Consider the following 23884-nt stretch of genomic DNA (forward strand, 5'->3'; position numbering starts at 1 on the left):
AGGTAACAAAAGTATTTGGTCCAAACGGGACACGAAACAGCAGCTCTTGGTGAATTCCCAGTTGCAGACAGCTTTGTTGTATGGAAACGTCATTTCCAGGAGACAGGGCTGGATCACAATCCAACAGTCTCAGCAGATGTGACACAGAATAGTTTATAAATAGCCCCCATTTATTATTTATCCATATCGAAAACCTAGTAGAGGCCTCGGCTCCCATCAAAGTCTAAAACAGACTCCGTTCACCCTGAGTGTACGTTCACTTACCAGCACTGCAGGTCAAACTGCACTGATCCACACGGAAAACCAGAGTCACACACACACATATACTCAAATAAGGAGTGTGTGTTTATGTGGGACACTGAGAAGGTATTCATCCTAGTTTGTACCCACACACACACACACACACACACACACACACACACACACACACACACACACACACACACACACACACACAGAACCTTGTTAAAGCCCTTGTAGGTGTGAGGTCAGGCCCAGCTAAGTACGTGTGTTTTCCTCTCTGGAGCCGGCTCACAGGAAAGGGGCAGTGGTTTTGGGGAGCTCTGCTTCTACTGAGACACACTGTTGTGTTCTCCAGACAGAGGGGGAGGAAAAGGGAGGAAGGAGGAGGACGAAGGAGGTACAGGCACATTACTACCACAGATGAATCCCAGTGAGGGAGCCAGGCTCTGGGAGGATGCATCAGTTTCTGAGCTGAAGTTCTGTTTGGATTAATGCAGACAACATGATTGACTACGGTGAGTAGGACTTCCACTCCGAACTCTGACGGGTTTATGTTATGTAATATATTATGCATTAACAGTGTATTCAATTATTGGAACCGTGTGATCCAAGTTGACGTTAATGACTTTAAAGACTTTTTTGAAAGCAAAGTAAAGAGAGAAAATGTTGTTTGTCTGAGCATTGTGTAACTATCGAAATTGGTCGCAGAGCAGGGAAATGAAATGATGCATTCTTTGGCCTGAGGGCTGAATGAGTGAAATGTGTGTGTGTGTGTGTGTGTGTGTGTGTGTGTGTGTGTGTGTGTGTGTGTGTGTGTGTGTGTGTGTGTGTGTGTGTGTGTGTGTGTGTGTGTGTGTGTGTGTGTGTTTTACGGAGCTCACTTGCACATAGAGGTCCTTTATGAAAACACAAATTACATAACATTGTGTATGTCCATTCCAAGGCGACCTTTAGAGCACAAATAGCTCAGTGAGGCCAGCAGTGGATGGGCAGGGCTTCCTCCGCTCTCCCCACACACACACACACACACACACACACACACATAGGCCCACTGGGCCAGCTGACATACGACCACATGGCTTTACACAGCGTGCACTTTCATTCAAAAACGGACACGACAACAGAGGCCAGCCGAGCCGAGGGAGATCCTTCAAGATCTTCCTTTTAGACTGAGCCCGCAGATGATCTCAGTGATGGGTTATTCATAGCATGACTGGCTTCAGGTGGCTCTTTTTTCACAGACTGGAAACAAGAATCCCCAGTGAACACTCCAAACAACACTCGCGTTGTTCAGCTGAGCAGCCGCCCCGCCCTCTGGTTTCTCTCAATCAGGTCCTGTTCCTTCAGGCCGGCCCTGGGTCGCTGCCTTACCAATGCTACAGGCAGCCAGTGTTATGTGAGCACGTGCACTCTTTCACACCCATTACATCAACAGAATAGAGAGTGTGTGTGCCGTTACATCAACAGAATAGAGAGTGTGTGTGCCGTTACATCAACAGAATAGAGAGTGTGTGTGCCGTTACATCAACAGAATAGAGTTACATCAACAGAATAGAGTGTGTGTGTGCCGTTACATCAACAGAATAGAGTGTGTGTGTGTTACATCAACAGCCGTTACATCAACAGTGTGTGTGCCGTTACATCAACAGAATAGAGTGTGTGTGCCGTTACATCAACAGAATAGAGTGTGTGTGCCGTTACATCAACAGAATAGAGTGTGTGTGTGCCGTTACATCAACAGAATAGAGTGTGTGCCGTTACATCAACAGAATAGAGAGTGTGTGTGCCGTTACATCAACAGAATAGAGTGTGTGTGTGCCGTTACATCAACAGAATAGAGTGTGTGTGTGCCGTTACATCAACAGAATAGAGAGTGTGTGTGCCGTTACATCAACAGAATAGAGAGTGTGTGTGCCGTTACATCAACAGTTACATCAACAGAATAGAGTGTGTGTGTGCCGTTACATCAACAGAATAGAGAGTGTGTGTGCCGTTACATCAACAGAATAGTGTGTGTGTGCCGTTACATCAACAGAATAGAGAGTGTGTGTGCCGTTACATCAACAGAATAGAGAGTGTGTGTGCCGTTACATCAACAGAATAGAGAGTGTGTGTGCCCAAATGTCAAAACAGTTACTTTTTGAGTTGCTTTTGTGTTACATGTTAGTTTGAATCCAAAACAAATGAACCGACAGATGCAGCCACCTCCATTGGACTGCAAGTTAAAATGACTGTTTTTTGTCAATGGAGTCTGGTGGCTTGAAGCGAGGGCTATAACGGCTTCAGTTCCCCCATCATAAGGGCTGTCGGACAGCAAGATAAAGCTGTGAAAATCCATTTTAAAATATGTTTTCCTGCATCTCCAGCCCAGCCACTTCACCTCTCTGTCTGAAAACCCATTATATCGCACCAGAACTTATTGGAAAAACACTGAAAAACATGGCTGCATACATGGAACCCCACTTCAAAAAAAATCCAAACTTACCCTTAAAGTTATTTCCAAACTTAACACAGCTAATGTTTCTCAGCTGGTGCTAGCGTTCACGTCATTCATAACCTTATTTATTAGCTTACTTTGGTAACCTTTTTGCTAAAGGCTGCGTGGGCATTTCCATTTGAAAAACAATGATAGAGGAGAACTGTAAGTACCGTGTCTCAGTAAATGTACCTCTCAAACTACGATGCATTTTTTTTTAAAGTGTGCAACTTCGAGCTGGCTGCTCCAACGTGAAACGTGTGCAACACATTTGGTGATCAGTTCTAGCCCCAGAGCTGTTCTCCAAATTCAAAGACCGGAATGGAGAACAGAGACGGTTGCTATGGTGCTGCAGATTTGACCAGACTTTATCTCAATGCACATTTGCATTCATACCCAACTACTGCACAAAATGAATGTAATGATTGACTATTGATTTGCATCCTACTACTGTAAGTGTTCCCACTGTGCTGGCCCACATCCAGGAGTGTGTATAAGCCTGTGAAAAGGGAGGGAGGGAGGAAGGGAGGGAGGGAGATCCATGTCTCGGTTTCCTGTCTATCTGGCCGAAACAACAAGCAGACTAATGCTCTATAATTGCTAACACACTTCCAGGATCAGAGCCACTGATTCACCAGAAAAGAAAGTCTGTCTTCAATACTCACTGGATCCTGTGGGTTTTACTGGTTTATTTATTCAGCAATTCAGATATGTATCTGATTCACTTTTTTTTATTAGGTAATGAAGCTAAAACTAACTTAACTAATAAACTTAAAAAAAAAAAACGTTTAATCAAATATCAGTTTCATGAGAATAATGGTTATTACGAATTATTTTCTTTTGAGCGGTAGAGCTGGAGCTCAAACGGGCTCCCTTGTGGTCGGTACATCATATACAGTATCTACTGTTTGAAGAGCTCTGTTATATTCCAGCAGCATGCTGGAATATTCTCTCCCTCCACTGAACTGGGTGAGATTTACAAACAAAGTAGGACTTTAAGCTCATGGCAGAGGTTTGCCTAGAGGACTTTTTCCAGAAATCTCCTCAAGTTTAGGAAACAAACCTACCTGCTTATGTTTAGGAGAAGATCTAGTTTTAGGTTCATGTAAACCCTTTCTGGCAGAAATCCGTGAGGGCAAACTTCTCCTGTGTATTTAGGATAATATGGATTCCATAACACAGTGCACACATAAGGCCTTCTATGTCCCCTACCTATGCACTCATGTAGATTCCAGGCTGTGACCTGAACCAGACCTCTACCAGAGTCCAGAGTGAGACTTGACCTCACTGAGCTTGATTTGAGTTGCAAAATAAATGTTACATCTGAATAAGACTAATTGACTTTCATTTATTTATCTTGTCTATTACTAAGTTCATCAAACTAAAGATGCAGCTAGATCACACATAATACAACATTTCTCTACAGCAAGACAAACACAGAAACATGTGTCTTGTGTCAGGGAGTCGAGTGAGTTTTTGAGTAGAGGAACCAGCCACATATATAGACTCCGCCCACAGCCTCACACAGGACCAATCCATCATATAGAAACAGCAGTGGCTCCCAAAGTGGATGCTGCAGTGGGGGCCTTGAGCAGGGGCCCAAGAAGTATCCTATCACTGCTCATTTAATGTGCCTTTGCACAATTCCTCACGTCAAAAGTAGAATTGTACACATTAACTACGTTTTTATGTTACATATTTTTAAACATCAAAGCAAGAAATATCATACTTCAAAGTTCAATAAAGCATTATGCTGCATTATGAGCTTGCTTCCATTTCTTCTTTTGCTCATGTGAACTGGTTCTGGGGTATATTTTCCTGCTGAAATATCTAATTATCATTCACCAAATGATGTTGTCGGTTGTGTCAAGCGAGAGCATAGAGTCGGTTTTCACCTCCTGCCCGGTCACCAAATGATGAAGGACGGCGTGCTACGATCGATCACGGTCCAACACGTTCTGACTCCATGACCGTCTCAAAAGACAGAGATCATCATGCCATCTGATCACTAAAACCTAACCTAACGGCACTCTCAAAGGTTTAATGAGCTAATTAGTATCCAGTCAATGTGAAATGATCCCAACCGCAAAAAATGTCCAGGGCAATCCAAGCACCAACGGTCACCTGAAGAGCAGCTCAGACCTTCTGACCAGTCACACAATGATGTCAGACCAAAAGGCCTTATGGGTTTCAGTGAAAGAGCCTCTGCACATTGTTCACTAAGTGTTCATGGGTAATGGGAGAGGCCATCTCCACTAAAATGTATAATGCATACCGGGGGGTCATCCTATAGTGCACTGTAGAGCGTGAAGCGTTAGAGTGTACGGACCATCATTCACTCCAGCTCATTGATGGGACCAGTACACCATGACCAACACCACCGTCTGCTCTCATCTGGTACAGGCTGCGTGTCCATTGAAATATTAATTGAACTTAGAATAAGCCTCCATTATGTCACCAGCTGCTGTTATTTGTCTGTTTACACTGTCACGCTGTGGGGACACGCCTTCTTTGTGGGGACAAAATGCATGTCCTCTTGACGTGTATCATTATATTATAGGGTGAAGAATTGGGTTAGGGTTGAAATGAAACATGACTGTGTGTGTGTGCTGGAGTCTGATTAAGCTGCAGTCATGAGGACCGGGGAAAACTTTGCCATTTTTTTCAAAGCAGGGAAAGAAAAGCGTTTTTTATCTCCACTGGCTGTTTCTCAGAACACTTACTCCCACACAGATGCATTCAGACTGTCCTAACTGAGTTTTCTAATTGCCCTCCAGAGCGTCCCTCTCCATTAGGCTTCGGGCCGGCTGGGAGGAGTGTGATGGTTCCCGAGCTCCCGGCGCACACACATCCACACACGCTGTCGACCATGCCTCAGAGATACTCCCACCAGAGGAGGAGAGCCAGCACAGCGGCTGCTAGGAGGATGGAAAGGAGACGCAGGGACCAGGGGGAAAGCGGCAACAACATCCCAACCAGCAGCCACAACCAGCGCTCCAAGAAACTGGCCATGCTCTCCAGGTACCAGACCACTCAGAGGCTTATGACTAGGACTGCACAGGAAGCTTTCAACAGTTAGGTTACCCTTTATATTGGCAGCTAGCTTCGGTTTTGGACGTGGTGGGGACGGAGAGTCAGTTTCCACTTGTTACATGCATGCAGTTTATTTCAAAATAAACTTCCAAAGTAGGTTAACTGATGCTTTAAGTTGACTTGAAATAGCTGTTTGTTACGTAAAATAAGTACGCTTGTACTTCACTAATGCTGCATAGTTACATAACAGATACATAAGTTGCTTAAACAGGCCCTATTGTGCTATTTTCCGGGTGCATATTTTTATCTCAAGTTACAGTTACAACATGTTTACATTCCTTAATGCCCATAATCCTCCTTGTTTTTCTCATCCTGGCTGTCCTGCAGCACCTCTTCTCACCCTCTCTCTGAAATGCTCCGTTGTAGCGCTTGCTCCTCCCTCCAGAAAGCAAAGTCTGCTCTGATTGGTCAGCTAGCCCGCTCTGTTGTGATTGGTCAACGTTTCACATTTCAAAAAACTCTTCCTCCGGAGCTTCAGCTCAGTCTCTCTCTTTTGTTGTTTGATGGCGGGCTGAACTATCGGAGGTTTATGCAAATTACTTCCGTAACATTGTGACCTCGTAAAGTTACGGAAGTTAAGGAGATAATTCAATGGAGCCGTTTCAGGAGCTTCTGGGGGGGGGGTAACTCCTTTTAGTCAACCTTGACTTGTTTCACATGGGAGATGAACAGCTGGGTGAAAGTCTGTGTTTGACCCAACCATCCACCCTAAGGACTTTCCCGCTCTTTATACTCCCGTAGTTGCTCAGAGCGTCATTAAATGACATGGATGGGTTTACATTGGAGTTAGTGGAAAGCCCTGTGCATCTCATACAGACTCTAAAGGCGGCCTCGTTGGTAAATAACAAGTGGAAAGAATGGGTTGGCCTTTTTCCATCTAAGTTTCCTGTATCTGCAACAAGATCAGAGTGAAAAACGGGTTGACATGGTGGTCAGGGTCATGTGCTGTATGGGAGGGATGGCTCATAGTTGTAATGTCATTTCAGAGTCAAGAATATGGGATTTAGTTTTGACTTATGAAGACTTTTTTTAGTTCTAATATGCAACATGTACTGTAAATTACCCAGTTTTATAGTCTTGCTATTTATTCAATCCAATTTTAAATTCAATTTATTTTATATAACCCAAAATCACAAATTATAAATTTGCCTCAGAGGGCTTTACAATCTTTACCACATCAGACGTCCTCTGTCCCAAGACCCTCACATCGGAACAGGAAAAACTATATAAATCTGACCTTCTGACTTTCACTGACTGTTCCAGGTCCCTGATCCTGTGTCACTCTAAAACTAATGATGACTGTCCTGAAGAGAGGCATGCTGGGGAAGTGTCAGATGAGTGCAGGACATGGGGCCCAGGCTGCAGGGCCGACGTGACTGCTGGGGATCAAACACGGTGCAGAGATACAGGGAACGGACACTGGAACACCACCCAGCCCTCAGCCCTGGAGAAGAGAGGAGGCACGGAGGCAGAAAAGCAGCTGCATCACCCCACCACACTCAGGGAGAACAAAAGGAGCATGAGGAGGTCCTTCAGCATCAAGGTACGGCTGCAGCAGTTTGTGATAGAAAAACAATCAAAGCATATTCTGAGAGTGATTGTGAACTTTCTCAGCCATCTTTAAACCGAGGATGATATAAGATCAGTGTTGTTGCCTGTGTTCATAGTAATTATTTGGCCATACTAGCGGCACTGGAGGTCAGTCCACCACTGTGGTCCAGACTGAGAGTAGTAAAAGTAGTAGTTGAAGCAATAGTAGCAGTTGAAGCAGTAGCAGCAGTTGTACTAGTGGTAGTAGTAGTAGTAGTAGTAGTAGTAGTAGTAGTAGTAGTAGTAGTAGTAGCACTAGTTGTACTAGTGCTACTGCTAAAAAGTAGCACTGTTGGTAGGTTGGTGTGTTGGTGTGTTGGTGTGTTGGTAGGTTGGTGTGTTGGTGTGTTGGTGTGTTGGTAGGTTGATGTGTTGGTGTGTTGGTAGGTTGGTAGGTTGGTGTGTTGGTGTGTTGGTGTGTAGGTAGGTTGGTGTGTTGGTGTGTTGGTGTGTTGGTAGGTTGGTGTGTTGGTAGGTTGGTAGGTTGGTGTGTTGGTGTGTTGGTGTGTAGGTAGGTTGGTGTGTTGGTGTGTTGGTGTGTTGGTAGGTTGGTGTGTTGGTGTGTTGGTGTGTTGGTAGGTTGGTGTGTTGGTAGGTTGGTGTGTTGGTAGGTTGGTGTGTTGGTGTGTTGGTAGGTTGGTGTGTTGGTGTGTTGGTAGGTTGGTGTGTTGGTGTGTTGGTAGGTTGGTGTGTTGGTAGGTTGGTATGTTGGTGTGTTGGTAGGTTGGTGTGTTGGTGTGTTGGTGTGTTGGTAGGTTGGTGTGTTGGTGTGTTTGTGTGTTGGTGTGTTTGTGTGTTGGTGTGTTGGTAGGTTGGTGTGTTGGTGTGTTGGTGTGTTGGTAGGTTGGTGTGTTGGTGTGTTGGTGTGTTGGTAGGTTGGTAGGTTGGTGTGTTGGTGGGTTGGTGTGTTGGTGTGTTGGTGTGTTGGTGTGTTTGTGTGTTGGTGTGTTGGTAGTGTTGGTGTGTTGGTGTGTTGGTGTGTTGGTGTGTTGGTAGGTTGGTGTGTTGGTAGGTTGGTAGGTTGGTGTGTTTGGTGTGTTGGTGTGTTGGTAGGTTGGTGTGTTGGTAGGTTGGTGTGTTGGTGTGTTGGTAGGTTGGTGTGTTGGTAGGTTGGTAGGTTGGTGTGTTGGTAGGTTGGTGGGTTGGTAGGTTGGTAGGTTGGTAGGTTGGTGTGTTGGTAGGTTGGTGTGTTGGTAGGTTGATAGGTTGGTAGGTTGGTGTGTTGGTGTGTTGGTGTGTTGGTGTGTTGGTAGGTTGGTAGGTTGGTGTGTTGGTACAGTAGGTTGTAGGGATGTGCATCTCCATCAGGAGGACGATGCGATACACATCTCGATGCACTGCCAACGATCCGATACATTCAAGATACATAAAAGCAGCTACTAATGCGATACGATACGATTCACCCCTATTGCGATGCAGTGCGATTCGACACGATGCGATTCAACAAGATGCGATTCAACAAGATGCGATGCTAAATAATACAATTCTATGCAATTTAATATGATACATAATGATTTATTTATTTGTCAGACAACAAATCAGTAACCAGGTTTCTGACAAAAGAAAACATTTATGTGTATGTGTGTAAGTGTGTTCTGAATGTAACATTTTTGTTTGTCAGACAACAAATCAGTAACAAGGTTTCTGACAAAAGAAAACATGTATGTGTAATGTGTATGTGTGTGTATGTGCATAAGTGTGTTCTGAATGTAACATTTTTTCACTATACCTGACAGTCACAACACAGTTTGCTTCATCCTAAACATGTGGATCAACTGCCTCACACACTAAATTTAACTAATTTGTCCTATTTTCAGGTTTTTCTTAAGGAATATGAGTTGATCCACATGATCAGGATGAAGCAAACTGCGCTGTGCTGTAACTATGTCCCCAGCCGTGCTAAACACTCTTTCAGAGGGTACACTCGTTGCTGGGATGCACAGGTAGCTCTTTGCCAAGGCTGAAAGCAGTGGAAGATCCACTTGTTTTTTCCACCACTGCAACACATCACCACTCAAAGCTAAAGAATCCCTCTCTCTGTACTTTAAGATTTCTGCCCTAGCCCTCTCCCTTGTGGTCTTCATTGGTGCTCTCGCAGTGAGGAAATCCCCAAACATCTGGTTCAAGGCTGTCTTCTTGGGGGGGACATCATCTATGGAATGGAACAGAAAAGCACAGTGAATTATCAGTTGTGTTAAAAAAATATGTAAAAATTATGATTTACAATACTTTCTTACTATATATATAATATAGTAAGATAGTATTGTAAGTCATAACTTTGTAAGATAGTATTGTATGTCATAATTTTGACATTTTTTTTAACACAACTGATAATCCACAGTGCTCTTTTGTTCCATTCCATATATATTATTTAAATAATACTTTATAACTATATATATATATAATAAATGCATCTTAAAACATTATTTTATAACTTTTGGCACAGTTCCTATCAGAACAAACCTCTCTCTTCCTCTGGGCTTCTGTCAACCTCTGCCTGGCCCTCATTGAGTGTGCCACTGTCACTTGCCTGACAAAAATCAGTATAAAGGAGACTAGCTGCTAGATTTCTTTTTCCAATTCAAAGAAGACACAGGTAAATTCAAGTAACAAATAGAGAGTTTAGCTACGGTTTATGGAGTATATTCTTACCTCTTCCTCCATCATCACCACCTCTGCTGTTAGCTTCGTGAATACCATGTCCTTGGTGCCGTGGTCTTCCAAGAAAGCCAGGTCTTTGAACTGTGGATCGAGCACTGCAGCATAGTAGAGGAGGTCTTGGAGATACGTGTAGCGACCATCAAAATCCTGTCGGAATCGCTCCTTCATCACAGAAATTTCCAGCAGATCGCTCTCATCTGGCTGGAAATGCTTCTGAAGTTTGGCCTGTATTGGGGAGATCATTGAGATAGTGGGGTGTTTTTCCTCACTGAGGAGTGTTGTTGCCACTTTCAGAGGGGACATCAATTTGATGACCTCTGGGATCAGTGTCATGTCTTCCTCTGTCAGGCTGGCTAATCCGTCTCCCCTCTTTATCTTCCTTGACAGAAGAGTGTAAACACAGCAGGCTGCTGCTCCCAAAAACGCTCCAACATGTCAAGTGAACTGTTCCATCTTGTGGGAACATCATGGATGAGCTTGTGATTTGGCATGTGTAACTGGGCCTGCATTTCACGTAGAACCTCAGTTGCTTGTGGGCTTCTGTGAAAAAAAGTTGTAATCTTCCTCACTTTCACCAGAAGCTCTGACACCCTGTCCACCTTCAGGGATTTTTGTGAGGCCAGATTGAGCGTGTGCGCGATGCATCGCACATGGGGGTTTATCTCTGCACGAACTCCAGCCAGTAACATATTTTTTGCGTTGTCCGTGACCAACGCTGGGTTCTTGTCTGCGATGTTCCATGTGCAACAAACGTCCTTCAGTAAAAGTCCCAGATTATTCCCTGTGTGAGCCTCGTTGAACGGTCTGGTTTGAAGGACGTGGTTTTGTAAAACCCACTCTTCATCGATGTAATGTGCCGTTACGGTGACATAGGAGTCAGTGGCGCGAGACGTCCAACCATCAACTGTAATAGCAACTCTTTTGGCATTGCTCAACGATTTAGCTATTTCATGCCTCACTTTTTCATACAGAAGAGGGATTTCTTTATCTGTGAAAAGCTTCCTATTCGGGATGTGGTACCTCGGCTCCAGAATGTTTAGGAGGTATTGGAAGCCCTCGTTTTCAACAACACTGTAAGGCTGAATATCTTTGCAAATAAAGAAGGCAATGGCTTCGGTTATTGCCTTTGATCGAGCTGAGTTGGTAGCCAGCGGGGCATGAAAAAAGGTGGAAATACTTTGCGCAGGTGTACTTGTTGAGGCAGCCACTGTAGCCATAGATGAATCGGAGGATGAGGCAGACGTCTCACCATGTCGCCTCTTCAGGTGAGTACCTAAATTAGTCGTGCTGCCTGTGTACTTTATGGCAGCACGACATATTTTGCATATTGCATGGGTCTTATCCAATTTTCCATCTTTCTTTGCAAAGCCAAAGTTTTGCCAAACCTTGGACTTATTGCAAGCTTTAGGGACGTATAACTCCTCATCAGCCATTGTAACTCTCCCGAACACTCCTTCAACTCGCGCGATACTTGGCCGCGACACTTCACGAGAATCTGCCACTGACAGCAGTGGAGATGAGAGCGCGTTTAGGAAACAGTTAGAGAGGGGGAATCTAGAAATATACAATTGTACCGGATTATACCGATGCAAAATTTTTAGGTACGATGCATCGCGGTTCATCCCACATTGTATCCGATGCACCCATTTTTGATCCGGGCCATCGCATCGTGAGCTTTTATGACGATGCATCGGTGCGAACCGGTGAATCTTCCCATCCCTAGTAGGTTGGTGTGTTGGTGTGTTGGTAGGTTGATAGGTTGGTGTGTTGGTGTGTTGGTGTGTTGGTAGGTTGATAGGTTGGTGTGTTGGTAGGTTGGTGTGTTGGTGTGTTGGTGTGTTGGTGTGTTGGTAGGTTGAGAGCTGTGACCGGCCCCGAATGTCAAACATACAGACAAAGACGGGGTTTGTTGCACTGTGCTGTTTGTACAACATGTATTCAGCTTACACTAACATTTAGTTATTTCATTTATGTGTGATTATGTTTCCATTAAATCGGCACACAGTTTTTAAGCAGAATTCTGAAATATCAAAATAAACATTCAACAATTACATTGTACTTTAAGGAGTACTTCACAGATTCAGGGTTGCACACTCTTAACATGTAGAACTCACTACACTCACTGTAGAACTTTTGTACTTTTTTTTTAAGTATCAAAATGGATTCAGGACCATCAGAGACATCATCTTTATTATTCCACGCTTTGAAGGAGATACGTATGTTGCAGATGACATCATTCATTCACACCAGTGAACCTGATACATCAGGCCATTACTTTGCTGCTCCAAACCTAAGATTGTTTTAGGGCAGTGTAGCCTATGACTATCCTTTCAACAGCCAGCTCCATGAAGAGCTTTATTATATTCTCAGTGTACACGTGGTTATGGAGGATACTTGTGATTATTATTTTCAGATAACTGTTACTCATCTGCATTCTAAATGAATTCCAACAGCGATACGGCTCCTGCTTTCCTCCCTGACAGAGTGTATTAAATGAGTAAGTGTGTTTCGCTGAAATCAGCTGTCTTTAAGGACCTTAACTCGTCGGCTTGGTCGACATAAATAAAGTGAAGCCGTCTTTTGTAAACAATCCTACACTATAATGCTAATAATATGAGTGTAGACAGGCCGCCATTGTAAATAAGAATGTATATTTAATGACTCCCCCTGGTTAAATAAAGCGTTACAAAATAAAATGAGTGTGACCTACTAAGGAGACACTATTGTTGGGTGAGAACTAAAAACTATATCTTTTGAAATAGTTTTATATACAGACTTTTGTATTAATTATCCAGTGTTTTATACGATTTTAGTAATGCATTTGAAAATCTAATTTTGCCAACCTCAGAGCAGACAAATCAGACAAATCGGCAGTGGTTTGGAACCAATGCCCTACAGCATCTCAACCTGTCGGAGTAGTAAAGAAGCATTTATTCCAAAGTTAACAATGATAGCCAACAGAGAGAGTCACACAGCTGAAGAGCATGCTGCCTTTAGTATGGGAATGAATGAGCCCTGCTGATCTCCTGGCCATGTTGGAAGTGTTATTATGGGTTCTTGCTTGTGTGGTTATTAACAGATACTTGTTTATTATAGTTTATATATTGCTTGCAGTTCTTAAATAAGGTAGCTACAACCTTATATTTCCAGATTGGACACATATTGTAAAATTCATAGTGTTATCTACATTTGCTTATTCAGTTGATTGATAGATAGACATTTTTCATTCATATCAAGCAATATCTTATTGAAATTCATGATTTTTCTGCATGTTGTCCTCTCAAGAAGCGGTGGGGTTTTCCACTTTGTGATATGGTTCGCTTATAAAAATGAATTGTATGAATGAATTGTATTTATAATAGTCAAAACAATAAATGAATGAAAACTGAAGCGACTGCCTGCTACTTCAAAAAAAAAAAAGAAACAAACAAGTCAGCAAGTTAGCATGCTAACATGCTCACAAACAGAAGTTTATGAATGAACAGAGTCATTTCAAGAAGTCATTCATGCTCATCATTTATTAGATTTCTTTGTTTCACATGATAAAATGTTCACCTTTGTGGTTGCTCCATTAATGAAGTAAATGACATAAAGGACATACATGTACATGTACATGTAGCCATGTACAGATCACAGACATTCTGTTGGTGTTATATCATTTAATAATCTGGTCACGGACTGTGCTGTCCCCTAAAGAGCCTTTGAATCATACAAGGCCCGTATAAAACCCTTCTGCTGGTTCTCTGTCTTTGCTGTCAGCTCACTCAGCCAGATGGTTGATATGCTGATGATGCTGCCCTTCTACCTGCCTGTATAAAGGTTCCCTTATGCTTGTTCACTGTGTGTCTGTATGTGTGTGTGTGTGTGTGTGTGTGTGGCTATAGGAGAGTAGTATCTGGAGGATGTGTGTAGCCACAGGGCCCGCTGAGGACGTGTGTGGACCACAAATGGCTGATAACGGCATCCAGGCAGAGGACAAAGACACTAATGTGGAGCCAGGGAATGAAGGGAACCTACACAGGTAAAAAAACAAAAAACATCAACACAGTAACACAACTCTAAGTGCAGGAAAAAAAAAGTGTAGCAGGATATAAAAGCATCCAATCATCAGTAAGAGAAGATTGGAATTTGAGTTGACAGCTAACGAGCTCATTTTAAACCAATAAAAAGATAAATCGCCATCAGACGATAGCCGGACACAGATTACATCGCTCCCTGCTCCTTTTCTGTTGACCTGCATTCAACCAAAGCCTCCTCCAAAGTCTGAGTCAATACTACTGGGACAACAAACAGAAACCAGAGCGCTTCTGATACCAAAATCTAGTCCCAGTGCCTTTTGTCTATTTATAGAGATTACTGAAACCCCTGTATTCTACTGAAATACTGAAAACCTGCTTCCACACAGCGGAACTTAAAGGTGCCATTGGGAGCTTTCATGCAAATTTTATATTCACTTTCAAGGTTGCCCAAATGCAATAAATGTATCGAGTGCATTTGCTTCCTCAAACAATACTTGTAAAGCAGATTTTTAGAAATATTCCATGGCGCATTACTGTGTTTCTTCTGACATTTCGTGTTGACAAACTCCACAGGATGCCCTTAATCTGATCATTCTGAAAACACCTTCAGTAATGTGGGTTTTAGTGTCCCACCAAAAATAAATGTGCAGATATATTTGGCTTGTAGACTGATATGGACTTCTAAATCCCATATCAGTGTAACTCAGATAACTCCATCATGTCTATTTGAATGATCCATGCAGTAAGCTTTTGGTATGTTTTCTCGTCAGAGGCTGCAGCTTCCTGAGCACAGACAAGCTGGCACCCTTTAACGGACAGTTCCTAGACGGTAACAGTACTTGGATGTCTGGGGAGAGGATGAGGAGCGCTCCCATTAAAGCCAGCAGTGAGGTAACAGCAGCTGACCAGTGAGACGGTTCCTCCTCCCCCTGGTTCTTTCAGAGAACACGGCCAATACAGCACAATGCTGCTGTTAACCTTTGACCTGTTAATGAAAGCAGATGCATGCTGTGTGTACACTGAACATTTGTTAAATGTTGGTCAATGTATCTTGGAATTTCCCTATTTCATAGTGCACCCTCTCCTTCCACATATGTTTCATACCTTTCAATTGCTCTATTTTTTTTATCAATATTGTGGATTATGAGCAATTTTCCAAATCAAAGTTGCAAAAAGGTTATTGTTTACACATAATTTCACATTATTCTAGTAGGAAGTAATAAAGACATGAACAAGTTTCACTATCCGGAGTACTCGTGAGCTCACTGCAATTAAAATTGAATTTAAATAAATGATAAACAATTACAATAAATGTGTCAAAAGGGAATTTGGTCAACAAAAAGCACAATGTGAGAAGAATAAATGCAGTCACATACATGTCATTTGTAGGCTTGGCAGTGCCTCAGGGATTTCTGGAATAACACTCTGACATCATTGACAGGAGCAGCACAGTTTGGGAATCTCTCCAGCCAGTCATGGAAAGTTTTGTCATTTCATATCAGGTCCTCTGTAAAATCTTAAAAATGTTGTGAGAAAACACATTTTGTTGTATTATTTATGTCATATCTTTACTCATATATAGGGAGTATTAGCTTTACATCTAGAATTGCATTAACAAGAATGAGGAGTCCATGCTCACGGACGGATGTGTCCTTGTGGAGCAGAGGTGTTGCCCTGAACTCAGCATGCTGTGTATCCTATGACGTTGTAATATTTCTGTTGCTGTGGGAGCTTGACTGCTGGGTGCAGTGAACGCATCGTCATGATGCCAAGTCTAGTTGAGTCACTTTGAGAAGGCTGGAAAAACCTGAAGGAGAAATGGAGAAAAGGAGCAGTAGGAAAGAATGTCTAATATGTGACGACTGTGCTCAGCTGATTCTGTTTTCAATACTCTCTCTGTTTGATTTCCTTTTTTCTCATAATGGCTCCCTTCAGTAATGAAACGCCCCCCCCCCTTCACGTGGTTCCAGAGACTAGTTCATAATTATCCTTGTTGCCACGGAGAGATGGCCCCTTTAAAGTCACGGCACAATAACAGATGAGAAGTTGAAATGTGTTTTCATGATAAAAATACATTGATTTATCATGTAAACACTTATACTACCTATACACTGATCTACTTTATTACATTACTATAATCTATAGTACCTTCCACACACTAATCAACTACATTCCATAACTCTACATTACATAATACTGCGATTACTATAACCACACAATAATACTGCTTTATATTATAGTTTATGCCGCCCTATGCTAGACTTTAACGGTACGTTCTGCCATCGGCATGCCTCATGTTGGGCCAAAGGATAAATGTGTATCTTCACTGGTGTTTTTTTGTACTTTAGGACACTTCCACATGTGAGGACACTCTACTTTCACAAAGTCTGAATGCAAACCCATCACATCCGGCTCTCATTTCCCCATCTGATCCTCAGTCATTGCCTGGATACACAGATGAAGAACTTCTGGCCAACATCAACCACCTCAAGGTAGACCGATCCTTCAGCAGGACTGTTATCTGACCCACTATTATACTTACAGCGGGTAAAATAAGTATTGAACAGAAATCCTTCTGGAACCAATGCCATCAGTATGTTCTGCAACAATAAGGTTGTGAAGGTCTTGAGAGAGCTCTTTGCTTTTACCCATCATGAGATGTTTCTTGTGTGACACCTTGGTAATGAGACACCTTTTTATAGGCCATCAGTTGGGACTGAACCAGCTGATATTCATTTGCACTGACAAGGGGCAGGACTGCTTTCTAATTACTGATAGATTCCAGCTGGTGTCTTGGCTTTCCATGCCTTTTTGCACCTCCCTTTCTACATGTGTTCAATACTTTTTCCCTGTGTCATTCCCTTTTATTACACATAACTTAACTTCTGAACTTATTTGTTTGGTTTTCTTTGTATGTATGGATTACTTGGGTTGTTACCGACATCTGGTGAACATTTCATGTCAATAGCACCTTTAGAAATATATTTACTGAGAAAAATGGTGACGTGTTCAATACTTATTTTACCCGCTGTATATGTATGCCATTGTTTGAAAATATTATAATGTCACGTTGCAATTTTTTGTGTCCCTTTGACATAAATGTGTGTGTGTGTGTGTGTGTGTGTGTGTGTGTGTGTGTGTGTGTGTGTGTGTGTGTGTGTGTGTGTGTGTGTGTGTGTGTGTGTGTGTGTGTGTGTGTGTGTGTGTGTGTGTGTGTGTGTAGTTCCCCATCCCAGAGGTGAATGAAGAGAGGAGCTGGGACACAGAGCAGTCTGAGCAGAGTCCACCAGGACAGACGGCCACAACAAGGACTCGCTCCAACTCAACCAGTGTGTATCATTCATATTCACTCATAGTAATATTAACAATCACCATTAAATACTAAATGCACTGTACTTGTATATCTCTTTTCTATTCTTCCTACCACACAAAGCTCTTTAACACTACATAATATTAATAATAATAATAATAAAACTTAATTTATATAGCACCTTTTAAAAACAAGGTTAACAAAGTGCTTCGATAGACAAACCAGCAAAGAAGAAACATTAAGAACAATCGTTTGGATAAAACTAAGCAAAGAAACAAAATGAAATAACAAGTGACAATCGAATAAACGAACAAAATAAAATAAATAAAATAAATAAAATAAATAAAATAAATAAAATAAATAAAATAAATAAAATAAATAAATAAAATAAATAAATAAAATAAAATAAATAAAATATAGTAAACGAATATAAGATAAAATAGTAAAACCAAATGAAACATTAAAACGACGACATCACATAAAAGCCATTCTGTAAAAATGTGTTTCAAGAAGTGATTTAAAAGTCACCATTCACACCCATTCATACACTGATGACAGGGGCTACCTGTCCACCAGGACTCTATCTAACATTCATGTCCATTCATATACAGGAGGAACAGCATGCAGGACAAATTAAGTGCCTAGGACACATCGATATGGAGCAGAGGAGCAGGGGGCTCGTACCGCCAATCCTCTGATTGAATGGCGACCCGCTCTACCACTGAGCCACGCTCGCATAAACTTGACTGTGAGCCGGTCTGATCTTAGTGGGAGGCTGCAGCAACAGGAGGAGGCTGCTGTTCTGTCCAGATGAGCGGCTGAAGCTTTTAGAGTGTAAAGTAAAGACAGATGATGGAAAGAGAGACACGGTGATGGGGAAATGGCTTCTAATATGTTTATTGTCTTCAGGGAGGTGTGAGGCCAGGGAGTAATATCCTTTCAGAACCAGGAAGCCACACCGCTTATGGGAAATGTGGTCCTAATTGTGAGAAATGCATGCACTTACAGTTCCGACGGTGTGAGATTGGGATAAACGGATTGTAAACGTCAGTGTATATTTATCATGATACAAAGTATAACATATACCATCAGTTCTCAGGGAAAAAAAAACCCTCTACACTGTAATCCAATATATATCAGCGACTGTGGCTCAGTGTTTAGAGCGGTTGAGTGGTTTGACCAGTCGAACATGACGACACACACACACACACACACACACACACACACACACACACACACACACACACACACACACACACACACACTCATAAGGTCATATCAGTATCAGCAGAACCGCTTGAGTATAATAATAAAAAGCTGACTCCTCCTCTTCGCTCACTAATCATTGAATTGACCTTAAACCTGATGTGTATGACCAGGTGTTCATCCTTACTGGATCGGGGATCTGGAGAGCATCATCATGAAGACCCCGGACCTGTACACCTCTCATCCTCATGGGAGTGCTGGTTTCTATGGAAACAGGAAGTCCCTGTCCCAGCAGCTGGAGTTTCCTCACAACGCCGCACAGGTATTTCATTATTCTGATATTCTTCACAGGCTGCATGACAGATCACTTCTGCTCTTCCTGTAAAGAAAACAAAGACAGCAAAGGTTAAAATGAAGGCAGATTCAGAAAATCAATGCCTAAACTGAGACAAACTAAGTTTTAGATATATATATATATATATATATATATATATATATATATATATATATATATATATATACGGCCATTTTAGTTTGGTGAAATGAGTACACTTGACTAGCTAAAGCTGATTTATGATCTATACTCTGTAGTGTAACTCTGTGTGTGTGTGTGTGTGTGTGTGTGTGTGTGTGTGTGTGTGTGTGTGTGTGTGTGTGTGTGTGTGTGTGTGTGTGTGTGTGTGTGTGTGTGTGTGTGTGTCATTCAGCCTGTTCAACGTTCCTCCCGCTCTCTCAGCTCTGCCCAGCTACTACACTCCTGCAGCAACATGCAAGCCTTCATAATCTGCAATGTTGTGCTGATGAAGGGCCATGGCAAGGTAGGAGCCCTCCACCTCCTCCTCCTCCACCTCCTCCACCACCTCCTCCTCCACCACCACTGTCGCTTTAGCTCATCCCTGAATTTCCTTTCATATTGTGAGCGAACGTTCTTCTCTCCCATCTGCTCTTCAACATGTATGATCTACTTCTTACTGGTCTTCAGAAAGTTAACTGCAGATACTTTACCCACCCCTTCTTCATGTGCAATTTCACATTTATTTATTATTCATTACATGCTCTTCGTTTCTCTTGGTTCAGCAAAACACTTTGACTGTAATTAGTTGTGTTGGATGCAAATAGTGCCTTTTATTTAGTTTTTTTAATAGTTCAATGTGTCGCTGCAGCTCTTAAAGGAGGCTGTCTGAACAACTGAAATGTCTTCACACTGCTTAGTGTGATGTGAGCAAACTCTTCCATCATCTTCTGTTCTTCACATAATCTACTGTTCCCAGGTCAAGAATGAACTTCCACTCTCAACTAGCTTTCTCTTAGTTTACTTCTGTTATCTGTTACGTACCAGTATTGGTGAAAATGTGAAACTGTTCCTGCTGATATGATCATGATTCCATGGTTGCTAATGCTATTAATAATAGTTCTGCTGCTGTTCCCAGGGTCTGGGCTTCAGTATCGTGGGTGGGAGGGACAGCATGTATGGACCCATGGGGATCTATGTGAAGACCATCTTCCCTGGAGGGGCAGCAGCTGCTGATGGAAGGCTGCAGGAGGGTGAGGGGCAACGTTCTGTCCATGAAGCTCCACACTCACTTTAGGACAAGTGTTTGTGTGATTTGTCACAGTATTTTTGTATACAATTGTCACCCGGCTGCTCTATATTACTAATTATTGTAGAGCACCTACTTCTTTTCACTTATTTTACAGAACTAGGGGAGCCCTACGAGTGCATGGAGGAATTAAAGCTCACTGTGAAGAAAGCACAAATGCTTTTAGTCCTCTGTAGAACGTGGGACAGTGATGCTCTTCAGCCTCTTCTGACCAAATTGAGTATTACATTAACTAACACTTCAAAATAAAAAATTTAAAGTGGTCCTATTATGCTTTTCCACTTTCCCCCTCTTCTTCAGTGTGTTATATACACATATATATTCATGTAAAAGGTCCGTAGAGTGTAAAACCTGAAGTCCACGTCTAAAAGGAGTTACCCTCCCCCTCAGAAGCGCCTGAGCTGCCTGAAACGGCTCCATTGAATTCTCTCCTTCACTTCTGTAACTTTATGAGGTCACAATGTAACTTTATGAGGTCATAATGTAACTTTATGAGGTCACAATGTTACAGAAGTGACGTAAAACTCCTTCCGGCTAGTTTGGCCCTCAAACAAATAAAGAGAGAGACGGAGCTGAAGCTCTGGAGGAAGAGTTTTTTGAAATGTGAACCGTTGACCAATCAGAGCAGACTTTGCTTTCTGGGGGGAGGAGCAAGAGCTACAACGGAGCGTTTCAGAGAGAGGGTGAGAAGAGGTGCTGCAGGACAGAATGATGAGAAAAACAAGGAGGATTATGGGCATTAACGCATGTAAACATGTTGTAACTGTAACGTGAGATAAAAATATGCACCCGGAAAATAGCATAATAAGGCCTGTTTAAGAAACTTAGAAAGATTATCCATTTTTTTCACATGTTCTTAATGGTTAACACAGGAGAGAAAACTATTTAGATCTGACTTAGAATATGGATCACCAGAATAGAGGAAATGCCAGCTGAAAGGTAACCAGATGTTAGCTGAGGTGTAATAAAAGAGAGATTTAGAGTCTGTATAAATGTGTTAGAAATGATGGGATCTCTTTTCCATAAGTCTTATCTATTTCAGATTTCTAAACTGTGTCATTTTTCATGTCTCTGAGTAGTTGTACAGCCTTTAATGATCTTCTGTTTGTGTGTCTGCACAGGTGATGAGATCCTGGAGCTGAATGGAGAGTCACTTCATGGGCTGACTCATGATGAAGCCCTGCACAAGTTCAAAGTAAGCCTGCTACATTCTGATCCTAAGAACAGTAATATTTTCATTTCATTTTTCTGGTATTATGTATGTACTTTTACTCAATCAATATTTTGAATACAGTACTTTTACTTGTAACAGACTATTTTTACACTGAGGTATTACTACATTGACTTAAATAAGGCATCTAAATACTTCTTCCGCCACGGCTTAACAACATATACAGTATAAGAGTGTGTGCATGTACAGTACCAGTCAAAAGTTTGGACACACCTTCTCATTCAATGGTTTTTCTTTATTTTTTATTTTGTTCTACATTGTAGATTAATATTGAAGACATCCAAACTATGAAGGAACACATGTGGAATTATGTGGTAAACAAACGGATGGCTCTGTGCTGAAATGAAAGAGCACTTTTCCAGTCAGTCAGTGTTCTTTAACGTTTGATCCTTCTTTACTTGAGTACCTAGTTGGGTGGTGAAGTAGTGACAGCATATTCCTCCCTTAAAGACGCTATTTAAAGTGTTCACGAGAGGATTTACCAATAATTATTGTCTTAAGAAATATGAATTTGGTTTAAAATGTCTTTCCGTTTAAATACTAAAATAACTTTGTTTATTTAAAAAGACTATTCTTACAGATTACATCATCAACTTTCTGGAATTTTTGAATATTCGATGTCTTTGTGCAGCAAATCCGAAAGGGCCTGCTGACTGTGGTGGTGAGGACCAGCCTGCGTGTGGGGGCCCTGTGTGGTCAGGCTCAGGCAGCTCAGCTGTGCAGGTCACGCTCCCTCAGCTCCACCACAGGCATGGCCAGGGCCAGCGCTGACATGGGGGACTACAACTACCTGAACAGCGGCTGCAGTAACACACGGAGTGTCCCGGGTCAGCCTGCTAAGCCCGGAGACCGCATCATGATGGAGATCATCCTGCAGAAAGGTCAGACCGAAGAAATAGGCCCGTTTTTTAACTTCGTTTGAATTATAGTGCATTATCGTATATTCATTTTGGAATTTCTCAAAACAATAAACACAGATTTAACACATGTTGTAGTGGCCGATTGTCCGAAAAATCCCAAAACAAACTTAAATCAAAGGGCCACTGATGCACCATGGGGGTTTGTGGTTTTTCGCAGGCAAAATAAGTTAATGTCCAAACAGAATTCCGTGTTGCTGATGATTTATTTGGTCCAACAAAACAAGCTGACTCTCATGTGCTGGTAAAAAAACTATAGGCCCACCCCGTTGCATGCTGGTCCTATAACAACAGAAACATTATTAAACTAAACGAATGACCATCAATAGAAAAGCTATCTTAATAAATCAAACAATCTAACCTAAATAAGCAAACATCTAGAATAATTAAACATTACTTATGCATAAAATAACTACATACTAATATCCTATAAATAGATTTATATAAATAAATGAGATCAACAAGGATTTCTAGGATTATTCTAAATGCTAAACCTACAAAACATACAAAAACAATTAATATGCTCTCCTCAAAGTCATTTTTCTTTCTGAATGTAAAAAAAAAAATCATCTGATAATAATAATGAGGACATTCTGTCGGTTTATTATTGCAGCTTTTGTTTTTTGTTACTGCTGACAACATAAGCAATTTTAAGATTTAAAAAAAAAAAATGGTCAAAAGATGGATCCTACATTTGCCATAATTAAACCAATAGAATCTTTTGGTTATACCACCCAGGTAAACAACCACACACCAAACTCCCAGGTTGTGATTTCGTCTTCCCAAACGTCCTCACACTCCTCACGGTGGTAAACTGACATGTAGCGGTAAAACCAATTATGTTCTATTATTAGACATCCATCCGGGCTCTGGTTAGCTTATGAGGGCCATTAGTCTTTGTTGTTTTTCCACATTTTACAGACAGATTTCCATGGCTCTGCTGTGGTTTGTTGGGTTGCTAAATGCTAAAAACTCCTTTTGAAATGAAACCTTTAATTATAGACAGTATTATAATAAATCATATCGTAATAAAAGTTTATATTCATGCCATTTCCCAGAGGCTGGTGTTGGTCTGGGTATCGGACTGTGCTGTGTTCCGTCTGGTGACGGCTGCCCGGGGATCTACATCCACACCCTGTCTCCAGGATCTGTGGCCCACATGGATGGTAGACTGCAGTAAGCCTACCCCACTACCTCTACAGCCTTGACTTTCTATATTAACCTTGAATGCAATGTGTCGCTATTATTATTAACCTGTAATGTGTATGCAAACAATTTACCTTCAGACACCTCTATCTAAGAAAATGACCAAACTCCACACTGTCAATCACATTTTAGAAATATAACATTTCAATGATTTAACTTGGCGGATTTTAAAACAAGTAAATAAAAAACATTCAGTCTCAATCACTTCACAATTGCTTAAGATAACACGAGTTTCAACAATAATTCCCTTCAGTTAGAGTTACTATGATATAACTCTTCAAAGTAAAACAAAAATAAAAGTATACATCTGTACCTTTCAAACTTATTCATT

At 41.7% G+C, this 23884-nt stretch overlaps 1 protein-coding gene across 1 annotated transcript in view; it reads left to right on the forward strand.

Annotated features, from left to right (window-relative positions):
* The first annotated feature begins 636 nt into the window (after positions 1–636).
* The window catches only part of il16 (interleukin 16), a 38064-nt gene continuing 14816 nt past the window's right edge, over positions 637–23884 (forward strand). Inside the window, 13 exon segments of the mRNA XM_054615364.1 lie at positions 637–758; positions 5497–5740; positions 7076–7355; positions 13948–14084; positions 14853–14973; positions 16431–16574; positions 17306–17411; positions 18772–18920; positions 19306–19416; positions 20029–20143; positions 21321–21394; positions 22062–22311; positions 23406–23523. Of these exon segments, the coding sequence (XP_054471339.1) occupies positions 746–758; positions 5497–5740; positions 7076–7355; positions 13948–14084; positions 14853–14973; positions 16431–16574; positions 17306–17411; positions 18772–18920; positions 19306–19416; positions 20029–20143; positions 21321–21394; positions 22062–22311; positions 23406–23523 (1862 nt within the window). The 5' untranslated portion in view covers positions 637–745.

This window comes from Anoplopoma fimbria, chromosome 2 (assembly GCF_027596085.1).
Source record: "Anoplopoma fimbria isolate UVic2021 breed Golden Eagle Sablefish chromosome 2, Afim_UVic_2022, whole genome shotgun sequence".
Classification (NCBI taxonomy): domain Eukaryota; kingdom Metazoa; phylum Chordata; class Actinopteri; order Perciformes; family Anoplopomatidae; genus Anoplopoma; species Anoplopoma fimbria.